At 36.4% G+C, this 12257-nt stretch overlaps 1 protein-coding gene across 1 annotated transcript; it reads right to left on the bottom strand.

The window, feature by feature from the left end:
• Positions 1 to 1038: 1038 nt before the first annotated feature.
• On the bottom strand, positions 1039 to 2007 carry LOC134376904 (olfactory receptor 52D1). Its single transcript, XM_063095480.1, has one exon. The coding sequence runs from the start codon at positions 1993 to 1995 to the stop codon at positions 1039 to 1041; it is 957 nt and encodes a 318-aa protein (XP_062951550.1). The 5' UTR covers positions 1996 to 2007.
• Positions 2008 to 12257: the final 10250 nt, after the last annotated feature.

Genomic DNA, 12257 nt, shown 5'->3' with positions numbered 1-12257 from the left:
TTCATGAAGCTATTTGATAAGGAAGTCAAGATTTAAGCCCATTGTCATCTGAATCCTGATCTTAGTATTATTTCCTTTATAAAATACTGGATAATGAATGCAATATTATTCACATAAATGGTGTAACCTTAGAATATTAGCCTCTCTGAATTACAGGCTCTTCATTTAAAAAGCAAATAACAACCACCATCTATTTGAACAGTTGGGAAGACTAAATAGGAAGAGTATCAGTGGACTGATTTGTATATTTTGGAACTGAGATTACTAAAGCATTGAACAGCTATTTAAAAAAGAACTTGAATTCTAAGCTGGCTTCTTTGTACCCTTAATAAGGGATAACGATGCTGAAAGTAAAGAAACCTCAAAACAGAGGCGGAAAAGAGGATGGGATGATCAAATCTCAGCACTATCTGAACATTGTAGGGGTTTTAGGAAATACAGTTATCACAATAACCCAGTGAGGCCAGAGACTCCAAAAAAAAAGTCTTAGATAAGTTAAATAACTTGACTAACAAGGTTTAGAGAGATTACGTAACTTTCTCATCTTCCATTCATGTATTGAGCATGTTACACGGTAGGTACTGTCTTAAGTTTCTTTCATTAATTAACTTATTTATTCCCCACCACAACATTAAGAGGTAAATATTATTGTTATCCCCTTTTCATAGATGGCCAAACTGAGCCATAAAAACATTGAACAAATGCTCAAAGTCACAAAACTAGGAAGCAGAGGAACCAGGACTCAAGCCCAAACACTCTGACTTGATACTTTGTGTTCTTAACCACCACCCGAAGGGTTGGAATTAAGATTCAAATTTACTGCAAGTGTTCTTTTCTTTTCCACTTGGACTCACAGGAGAATATTTCTACCATGAGAGCCAGATTCCTCTCCAGTCCAGAAAATGACTGTTACTCTTCTTTCCAGGGCTTGCTGCCACATCAAGCAATTCTTCTCCATATCATGGGTCACCATTCATGTACATGCATCTAAGCAGATATCCTACCCATTTATTTTCTACTCCAGCTTCTGCTGAGAATTCATATTGAAACCTTCTTCAAGTGAAGCAGTCTTAGAAGTCGACTCCGAATCTCCTTGGTTCTAGCTCCATAGATAATGGGATTGAGCACAGGAGGAACCAGAACATAGAGATTAGCCAGAAAGATGTGCACATGCTTGGGGACACGGTGGTGACCAAAGCGGTGGGTGAGGAAGGAGAAGAAGGCAGGGATGTAGAAAACCAGGATGACACTGATGTGGGAGCCACAGGTACTCAGAGCCTTGTGCTGGGCATCACGGGATGGAAGACGAAAGACAGCACGGAGGATAAAGCCATAGGAGATAGCAATGAGGATGGAATCCAGACCCATGGCCAGCAGAGCCACAGTCAACCCATAGACAATATTGATGGTGATGTTGGCACAGGCCAGTCTAGCAATGCCCATATGCTCACAGTATGTATGTGCCATGACATGGTGACCACAGTAGGGCAGTCGCCTCAGCAAGAAGATGAAGGGGGAGACAATAGCTACACTACGGCATATGCCAACAATGCCAATTCTGCCCATGACCTTATGGTTCAAAATGGTTGTGTATCTCAATGGGTTGCAAATAGCCACATATCGGTCAAAGGCCATGGCAAGAAGAGTTGAAGACTCCAGAGCATAAATAGAATGGACACAAAACATCTGTGCCAGGCATCCACCAAAGGATATCTCACCAGCATGGAGCCACAAAATGGCCAGCATTTTGGGCACAGTGGTGGAGCTGAGAGCCAGGTCAGTGAGTGAGAGAAGGCAAAGGAAGATGTACATGGGTGCATGAAGTGCATTGTGTGTGACAATGACCAGGATGAGGGCAGCATTTCCAGCCAGTGCTACCAGATACATGGCACAGAAAGGGATGGCAATCCAGAAGTGGGCAGCCTCCAGCCCTGGTATCCCTGTGAGGAAGAGAGTGGCTGGGAGACTGTTGTCACTGAAGTTAGAGTCTGACATCCTCTTTGGCAAGTGAAGGGCTGTATTCAAGGGATGATGGTGTGCATGCACTGTAACACCAGAGATTTGTTTTATTCATGTAGAATGATGAACTTTCACTGAAATAATGTATTTCAGACTGTGAAGAAATATTTATTGTTTTTTTCTTGTTCAAGAATCTGAAAAGACTACAACATATCATTTATTTTGTAAAACCCCCTCCAATTTCTGTCTTCAATAATGTTATTTTGAGTTCTAGATTCAGAGCACCAACCTAAGTATTTATTTATCTCCCCAAACTGACACTTCTAGATTTATCTCCTACCACATCGTGCTCATTTTTCATTGACCTTTAGTCCAGCAATATCTAGGGCTATTATTTGTCTTTCATTCATGCTTTTTCACATGCTTAGGGAGTCTCCTTCCTTGCCTTTACCCTTATTATTTATTTATTCATTTTAAATTTCAGGGCTAGTTTTGCTGCCTACCAGAGGCTTTTGCTTTCTAACCCAGTCCATTGTTATTCCCAATTATTTTTTTTAATCTTTAATTTTTCTTTTTCATTCTTCCACTACCTTGCAATATCATATTGGACTAGAACCATGTCTTTTTGCATTTGTAACTTTCACACTCCCTGTGATTATGTCTATACCTAGATATTTTTATCAATGTTCACTAAAGACTTGTTTCTGATAACTCTTAGTAACATACTATTGAGTTTTTGACATATTGATATTATGATGGGTATACTGTCTTTTCTGTTTGTAGTGTATTTTCCCAGATATATGACAAAGAAAAAAAATAAATCTTTTTTTGAATTGTCTAGAAAGAGTTCAGATATCCTTAATATTCTTCCATGCCTTTTGTGGGTATAAACAGAAGAAATTGTGACATCAATCACATATGCTTGCTGGGGAGACAACACTCCCACCTATGGTAAAGCCGGCTAATAATCCTATAAGCTTATCAGTGCAATGGGTGGAAGTGATGGTCAGATCATGATAACAAGAGCCAATAGAGGTAGTTGTAGGGAGAGAGTAGAGTGTCCTGGAGTTGCCAACCATAAAGACATCCCAGGAAGGGAATCTGTTTTTGCCGTTGAATGACAGTATTACATACATTCTCTCAATAATATATTGTGTACTAAAAGAATTCTAGTAGAATACATGGAACCTGAATTTTTGTCCTGATTCCACAACAAGATTGATTTGTGACCTTGAACAAATTTCTTCCTCCTTGGAGAGTCTCAGTTTAGAAAGGAAAATGACTCCGTGGTCATTCTTGGCTTTTCTATCTGCTCACTATGTGGCATTGGAAAAATCCAAAAACTTTTTTGTGCTCAGTTTTTAACTCAAAATTGGGAGTGACATAATCTAGTTACTAACCTCACAGGATTTTGTGGCTGAGCAAAGATTAATATTCATAGGATTAAAAGCTTGAATACACAAAACAGTTTTCTCCCACTTTTTAAAAACACTTTTTTACAAGGTTGTTACCTCCTAACAACATATACACTGGAGAAAACAAGGTATAATCTATCATCCACACTCCTTAAAATGGAAAGACCAAGTCCAGAGAGGTGAACTGATGAAATTTAGATAACAAGGCATGTCACTTGCAGAACTGAAACTAGGTCTCATTTTTTCCGATTCAGAGTTTGCTTTTTTCTCCCCCACCTGTCATCCATTACTATGTCCAGCACCTGAATTCCTGTCTCTTTCAAACAAGGCATTTTTTCTAATATCATTTCCTAATGCTGCAATAACTTTTACTCATTATCTCAACTCCAAGGTGGTAGAGAGGTAGGGAGACCCCTACTATTTGCATTGAGATTTTCAGTGATGACACCAGATGGTTTGGGGCTCAGCTGTGTCACTGACCTGTGGTAATAGGGAATGAAGCTTGGATGGTAGGGTCTAGAGAGCTGGAGTCACTATCATCTTCTCTTCCATTTCTTCCTGGCATGTTCTCACCTCATAAAGAAAATTTTAAATGTTTTTTTTTTTTTAAACATAACTGTTACTCTATGAGCATGTATGGATGTGAAAACCAGAAAGCCTGGGGTAAGAGCAGGTTTTCTACATTTCCCTTTGGGAAGCAATGGTAAAAGGATAATAAGCTGGAGTACTGCTCTGATTCAGATGGGGGCGCCCCTCTAAACTTGTCTCAGCGTTTTGTCTCTGGCTCACTATGATGGCTGAGTTTTTGAGGTTCCCCCTCTCAGACATAAACCTCAATAACTGGGTTTGTTCTCTGAACATAGCTGTTGGAGAATCTAATTTCGGGAACTTACCTATGTGAGAGATGTGCATTTGCAGATGGAGCAGGCTGAATATGCAGTTCTGCATAAAGGAGCACTGTATGTTGTGGAGCTGTGTGGGAGAGAGTGTGGTGGGGCAACAGCGTGGGTAGGAGGTGTGTATCTGCATGCAAAGTTATGTTCTGTGTTTCTCTGCTGATTCAAGTGGCTGTGGTATGAGAGAGCAGAAGATCTGAATGTGCAATTTCTGATGGCGTGTCTGATCCTTTCTCAATTATCTGGTCTCATTGAATGTCTTTAGCTCAGCTCTGTATTCCAGCCTCCTCTGCTCAAGGGGCTTATCAGTGAGGTTATTTATTGACTCTGGGATGCTCAGGTGTGAAAATCCAGGTGGTCTCCTCTAGGGATTTGATTTGTTGTGCATCTGTGGAAAGAGAGAGAGAGAAGGAGTAGTTGATAAATGAGGAAGAAATGAGCAAGAAAAATTTTCCAGTGAATTTTCAAGTAAAGTGGAAATTAAATATTGTCTCTATGTTTTATTCTCCATTCTTGTCTCTTACTTTCTCTCTTGTTTCCTTGTTTTCTTTTTCTCTCCTCTTCTCTTTACTTTTGTGAGTCCCTTGAATTCTCACTCACTGTGATTACATCAGAATTCTGGGATCATGGGGCATGATGAAGGATTCATGTGTATGGTGCGGCAACTAATGATAGTGGACAGATGCATACACTTTTGCACCATCAGACTTTTTAAACAACATGCATGCACAAAGATAAAAGCAAGAATAATTTTGGAATGGTGACAGCAGAGTATTAAACAAAGCTTTGGACCCTTCTGAACATGGCCACTCAAATATCCCGGTTGTGTGCCAATGAAGCCAATCCTCTCTGGAAAGGACCTTAGTGCTCTAGCCAGATCCTTTCATATCCCGTGATATTAGACATCTATCAAGTGTTTGCTCCAGTTATTACTTGCATCAAAGCCCCCTCCCAGGGTTAATTAATTTTTCCTTCTTGACTTCAGAGTACTGCAATCTCTTCCCTTGTAACATACCTTTCTCCTCTTAAATTAATTCAACATAGTGGCCTTTAGGATTTTTATGCAGGTGTTTCCTCAAAACACTTTTTCTTTAGGTACTTTAATTTGACATAAAAATTATCATTAAAAATTTAAATAGTAGAAAGGGATGTAATTTCCAGTATATTGTAAATATTGACATTGAAAAGTGTCTCATATCACTATTTTATTTTATTTTTTAGTTTTCATGTAATGTACATATTTATGGGGCACAGAGTGACAGTTTGGTACGTGTATACTATGTGTGATGATCAAATCAGGGTAATCGGTATATCCATTGCCAAAATATTTATCATTTTTTGTGATGACATTTGAATTTTTCTCTTCTAGCTTTTTCAAAATATACAGTAAATATTGCCAATTATAGACAGCTAGCACTACTATAGAACACTAGAACCTATTTTTCTTATGTAGCTGTAGATCAGTATCCATTAACAAACCTCCCTCTATCTCCTGCTCTTCCCAGCCTCTAGAACCTACAATTCTAAAAAATATGTGGTATTTATCTTTCTGTACCTGACTTATTTCACTTAACATAATGTTTTCCAGGCATATCCATATTACTTCAAATGACAGGATTTCATTCATGTTTATGGCTGAGCAGTATTCCATTGCCATATTACTATTTAAAATGTATTCTGTGGAATCTTTACACTGTAGAAATTTTGAACTCAAAATTATCCATTTCAAAATATATGAACAAATTTTTTTTTAACTCAAACATTTAATAATATTGCTTTGCCTTCTTGAGTTTGTTCCATTATACCGCATTTTCGTACTAAGTTTTTATTAAATATTTCGTTATAATCACTCTCTCATACTTAAAATAATATTTATGCCAATTGGAATTATTTTATTTTCTATAGGCTCCAAATATTATTTTATATCAGTTATTATAAGGGTGCATTAATAAAAGCAATATGAAAATATTTAAATTTTTAGAATTATTAAAAAAAGGAAAATATTTTTTGTAAACATATTTTTAAGTGATATTTGATACAACTTGTTTTTTCACTCTTTAAAAATTCCTCATGTACGCACAAGCCAATATTGATGTAATAAGATAGGGTTCACACTCAGTTATTTTTAATTTTATTTACATATAATTAAGCTCTGAGAACACTTGTTTATGTAACTTATGTAGCTGGGAATGGAGAAACTTTTGTTTCTGCATTGTGGGAATTACACCATAAGTGAGAGTAACTACTATAATCATCAACAGTCCTACAAGAGGAGGTTCTGGTTATCTGATAGTTAAAGGAGGGTACTCACATAGCTGGGACCCAGACTTCTGGAGAGAGGTCCCACTCAGGTGGTACTGGTATAGCTGAGGGACATGAAGAGGTTGGTTAAAAGTAAGGGACAAATGTAAACTAGAACCCACTACTTTTATTAGCATCAACTGCCATTGCCAAGGGAAAAACAGGTTCTTGGGTGACACTGACAGAAATACAACATGAATAGAAAAAGAAAATTTCTCATTCATCTTCTGACTTTCCAGTCTGCTTCTAATGCCTCCTATTGGCATTGTCTAACGTGTAGCTAGGTGGCAGAGGAAAAGTGTAGTCCCAGCCTAGGTATCATAAAGCAGAGCATAGTAGGATGGCTTTAGAGCTGAGAGGCAATAGCTTAACACTCGGCATGATATTCCTTTGCTACTTATGTATTCATGTATGAAATATAACTTGTATGGCATTTTGGGATTGAGTAAATATGAATCATGTATAAAAATCAGATATAAATTAATTTATTTTGTTAGATCTCTAAAATTTGTGTTTATTATTTAATGTAAGGAAAAATTATACATGTTAAAAAAGTAATAATTTGTAAGATTGAATGATGTTACAGTTGACTATTATTTGAAAATATTTCATGATATAATTTGATAAAAATAATTTGTAATTAAAAAGTGCTTATCTTTTCTCACGACACCTTTTTTTGAAAAAATACATGCACACTTTTTTTGTTGTTGTTGTTCTTAGCAGTTATCTAGTGAATTATGAAATATATAGTAGTCTTTAAAAATATTTCAATTATATATATGCGTATAATTACTAAATGTCATACTTCAACTGTTTGGGGATATTTTTCTTCCTAGTGACAACATATCCTAATGATAAATATTTGATTACAACTGCAAAATATCCTTAAGATAACATGTAAAAGAAGCAATCTTTAGTATTTAAATCTTTTGTTACTTTTCTGTGAAGAAATTCCCCTTTAGTAATTTTGACTTGTTTAACTTTAGACCTGGGATATGAAAGGCAAAGTCACTCAGCTGTCCTGCATAATCTACAATATATTTAAATTTAGAACTTCCAAACACTGCCAGATTACTCTAATCTAAAGCCATACATTGTTTTTAAAGTAAATATGTAACAGACAGGGAAAGCAGGCTGTCGTCAGCTATATGATGATTTCATTAATTATTAATTAAAGAAGCTTGTTCTAAATCAGGAATTGTAATTGTCCTTTTGTTTGTTCCCACGGTGAAATGCACTAGATGAGAAAATTACTATGCGTGAAGTATAAATGAGTTTTTAAGATCACAGAAGTTTTATAACTATGTTTGTAATCATAATATTAACAAAGAAAGAATCATAAAAAACTGATCTCTTTCTGCCAGTGATGGTTTAACTGGCAGTTTAGCCATTGTTCATTGTTCTTCTTTGCAGAATATCCTTTCTTCTTAACCTGGATAATTCTTACCATTCAGTTTCTATACTCCTATTAATGGTGTTATTGAATACTCTTTTAATACGCTAGAGCTGCCATTCAAAATATCAAAGCTGCATGGCTTAAACAACAGAAATGTATTTATTGTAGTTTTTTTGGAGGCTAGAAGTTCCAAATCATGGCTCAGCAGTGTAGGGTTTCTGGCAAGGGCTCTCTTCCCGGCTTGTAGAAGCCCACGTTGTTCTCACATGGCCTTTCCTTTGTGGGAGGAGTGGGGAAGGAGCTCTCTGGGGTTTCTTCTTCTTTTTTTTATTGCTTATGAATATTCATGAGATACAACCTGATTGTAATCCCATGATGTGAGGGCCACATTCATACTGGCAGCATACTCATTACCACAAATTGCATTCGTACCTCATGTCCCCCACCCAATTATCCCCAACCTCTCCCTCCCCCTTCCCCCCCACTCCGCTTTGTAGCCCAAAGAATGTTCTCTCCCTCTGCAAGTCCAATGCACTACTATGGTCTTTCTTTCCTTCCTTCTTTCTCTCTTAGCTCCCACATATGAGTGAGTACATACGATATTTATCCCTCTGTGCTTTCCTTATTTCACTCAACATAAGTTTCTCCAGACTCATCCATGTCAGTGCAAATGGGAGAATTTCATTCTTTTTTTATGGCAGAGTAGTATTCCATGGTGTGTATATACTACAATTTCCTTATCCTTATCATCCATCGATGGGCATTTAGGTTGCTTCCATGTATTGGCTATTGTAAACAGAGCTGCGATGAACATGGGAGTGTAGGTATCCCTTTGACATGATTTCCATTGCTCTGAGAATATACCCAGAAGTGGGATTGCTGGATCATATGGAAGACCTATCTGTAGTTCTTTGAGAAAACTCCATACTGTTTTCCATAATGTTTGTACTAATTTACAGTCCCACCAACAGTATAGGAGTATTCCCTTCTCTCCACACCCTCACCAGCATTTGTTATTCACCATCTTTTTGATTATACCCAGTCTAATTGGGGTGAGATGATATCTCAATGTGGTTTCAATTTGCATTTCTCTGATGACTAGTGATACTGAGCATTTTTTCATGTACCTGTTGTCCATTTGTATGTCTTCCTTTGAAAAATGTCTATTCAGCTCCTTTGGCCATTTTTTAATTGGGTTATTTGTTTTTTTTTTTACTGTATAATTGCTTGAGTTCCTTGTATATTATGGATATTAATGCCTTATAGGATGCATAGTTTGCAAAAATTTTCTCCCACTCTGTAGGTTGCCATTTCACTCTGTTGATAGTTTCCTTTGCTGTGCAGAAACTTTCTAGTTTGATATAGTCTCATTTGTTTATTTTTTCTTTTGCTGCTTCTGCTTTCAGGCTCATGTTCATAAAGTCTGTGCCCAGACATAGTTGCTGAAGTGTTTCACCTATTTCCCTAAGTAATATTACAGTTTCAGGTCTCATACTTAAGTATTTAATCAGTTTTGAGTTGATTTTAGTGTATGGTGAGAGGTGAATACTAGTTTCATTCTTCTGCATATGGATATCAAGGCAGTCCCTTAACGAGGCAGATTGTAGATTTTGTTGTCTTTGTCAAATATCAGATGGCTGTACCAGTACCATGTTGTTTTGGTTACAATAGCTTTGTAGTACAATTTGAAGTCAGGTAGTGTTATGCCTCTGGCTTTATTTTTTTTTACTCAGCATAGCTTTGGCTATTTAGTGTCTTTTGTTGTTACATATGAAGGGTAAGATTGTTTTTTTTTTTTTATTTCTGTGAAGAATGTCATTGGTATTTTGGTGGTGATTGCATTGAATCTGTAGATCGCTTTGGGTAGTATAGACATTTTCACAATATTAATTCTTCTAATCCAAGTGCATGGCATATCTTTCCATCTTTTTGTTTTGTCTTTAATTTTTTTCAGAAATGGTTTGTAGTTCTCATTGTAGAGGTCTTTCACTGCCTTGGTTAAATTGATCCCTAGGTATTTTGCGTGTGTGTGTGTGTGTGTGTGTGTGTGTGTGTGTGTGTGTGTGTCAATTGTAAACGGGCTTACTTTATTTCTCTTTCTTTTAGCTCATTATCTGAATATATAAGTGCAACTGATTTTCAGGCATTTATTTTGTATCCTGAAACATTAATGAAGTTATTAACCAGCTCTATGAGTTTTTTGATAGAGTCTTTAGGTTTTTCTATACATAGTATCATGTCATCTGCAAATAGGTCAAGTTTGCCTTCATCTTTTCCAGTTGGGATTCCCTTTATTTCTCTCTCTTGCCTGATTACTCTGGCTAGTACCTCCAGCACTATGTGAAATAGAAGTGGTGAGAGTGGGCATCCTTGTCTTGTTCTTGTTCTTAACGGAAAGGCCCTCAGTTTTTCCCCATTCAGAATGATACTGGCAGTGGGCTTGTCATTTATGGCTTTTATTGTGTTGAGGTATTTTCCTTCTATACCTAATTTGTTGAGAGTCTTTATCATGAAGGGATGTTGAATTTTGTCAGCATCTATTGAGATAATCATATGGTCTTTGTCTTTGAGTTTGCTGATGTGATATATCACATTTATTGACTTTCATATGTTGAACCATCCTTGCATCCCTGAGATGAATCCCACTTGATCATAGTGCATGATTTTTTTAATGTGTAGTTGTATTCTGATTGCTAATATTTTGTTGAGCATTTTTGCATCTAGGTTCATCAAGGATATTGGCCTGTAATTTTCTTTTTTTGTTGTGTCTTTATCTGGTTTTGGTATCAGAGTTATGTTGGCCTCATAAAATGAGTTTGGGAGAGCAGCTTCTGTTTCAATTTTTTGGAATAGTTTGAGGAAAATTGGTATTAACTTCTCTTTAAAATTTGGTAGAATTCAACTGTAAAGCCATCCAGACCCACACTTTTCTTCGTTGAAAGGTTGCTGATTACCGCTTCAATCTCCTTGTTTGTTATTGGTCTGTTCAGGTTTTCTGTCTCTTCTTGGTTCAGTCTGGGTAGTTTCTATGTATCTAGAAACTTATTCATATCTTCCAGATTTTCATACTTGTTGTCATGCAGTTGTTTATGATAGTCTTTAATGATTCTTTGTATTTCTGTGGTATCAGTTGTAATGTCTTCCTTTTCATTTCTGATTCTTTTAAATGGGTCTTCTCTCTTCTTTACGTTAACATAGCAAATGCTTTGTCTATTTTACTTGTCTTCTCAAAAAAACAACTTTTTGTTTTGTTGATCTTTTCTATTGCTTTTTGGATCTCTATTTCATTTAGTTCTGCTTTGATCTGAAGTATTTCTTTCCATCTATGACCTTTAGGTTTGGATTGTTGTTTTACAAGTTCTTTGAGGAGTAGTGCTAGGTCATTTATTAGACATCTTTCCATTCCTTTGATGTAAGTATTATTGCAATAAATCTACCTCTTCATACTGTTTTTGCAGTGTCCCACAGGTTTTGGTATGATGTATCTTTATTTTCATTAGTTTCTATAATTTTTTTGATCTTCTGTTTGATTCCTTCTTGGACCCATAGGTCATTCAGGAGCCTTTTATTTAGTTTCCATGTATTTGTGTAGTTTCCAGAGTTTGCTTATTATTAATTTCCAATTTTAGTCCATTGTGCTCTGAAAAAAATACTTGGAATGATTTCAATTTTTTAAAATTTGTTGAGGCTAGATTCATGACCTAATATGTTGTTTATCCTGGAGAATGTTCCATGAACTGGTGAGAAGAAAGTATATTCTTTAGTTCTTGGGTGAAATGTTCTGTGTATATCTGCCAGATCCAGTTTGTGTAACGTGTAGTTTAAATCCTAGTCTCTGTTGATTTGTTGCCTTGAGTATCTCTCCCATACTGTGAGAGGGGTATTTCTTCTTATAAGGACATTTATCCTATGGAATCAGGGATCTTCCTTTATGACTTCCTTTAACTTTAATTATCTTCCAAAGGACCTATCTCCAAATATGCTCACATTGGGGATTAGGACTTTAATTTACAAAACTGGGGGAGGGGATTCCATCCATAGCAAATACTATGGGGGAAAATGTCCTAAATATCCATAAATTAACATAATGTAAATCCATTGCCTCAAACCTTAGTTTTACCTGGGAATCATTCTCTTTGATCTGGTTGGTTTTCTCTCTCTTTCCCCTTAGGACATTTTCTGACATTCATTGCACCCTTGGAGCTCTCTGCACTACTTGTACTCAGCAAGTAGAATATTTAGCTTTTTGTGATTAATGCATATGTGGGACTAATGAAAGAAAAATGTTCG

Source organism: Cynocephalus volans, chromosome 4 (assembly GCF_027409185.1).
Source record: "Cynocephalus volans isolate mCynVol1 chromosome 4, mCynVol1.pri, whole genome shotgun sequence".
In the NCBI taxonomy this organism is placed as follows: Eukaryota; Metazoa; Chordata; class Mammalia; order Dermoptera; family Cynocephalidae; genus Cynocephalus; species Cynocephalus volans.
Note: the sequence above shows the minus strand (reverse complement) of the source record. Positions and strands in the feature narration are given on the sequence as shown.

Excerpts from the sequence above, each read along its gene's own strand:
- LOC134376904 (XM_063095480.1), bottom strand. The coding sequence starts at position 1,995 with ATGTCAGACTCTAACTTCAGTGACAACAGTCTCCCAGCCACTCTCTTC.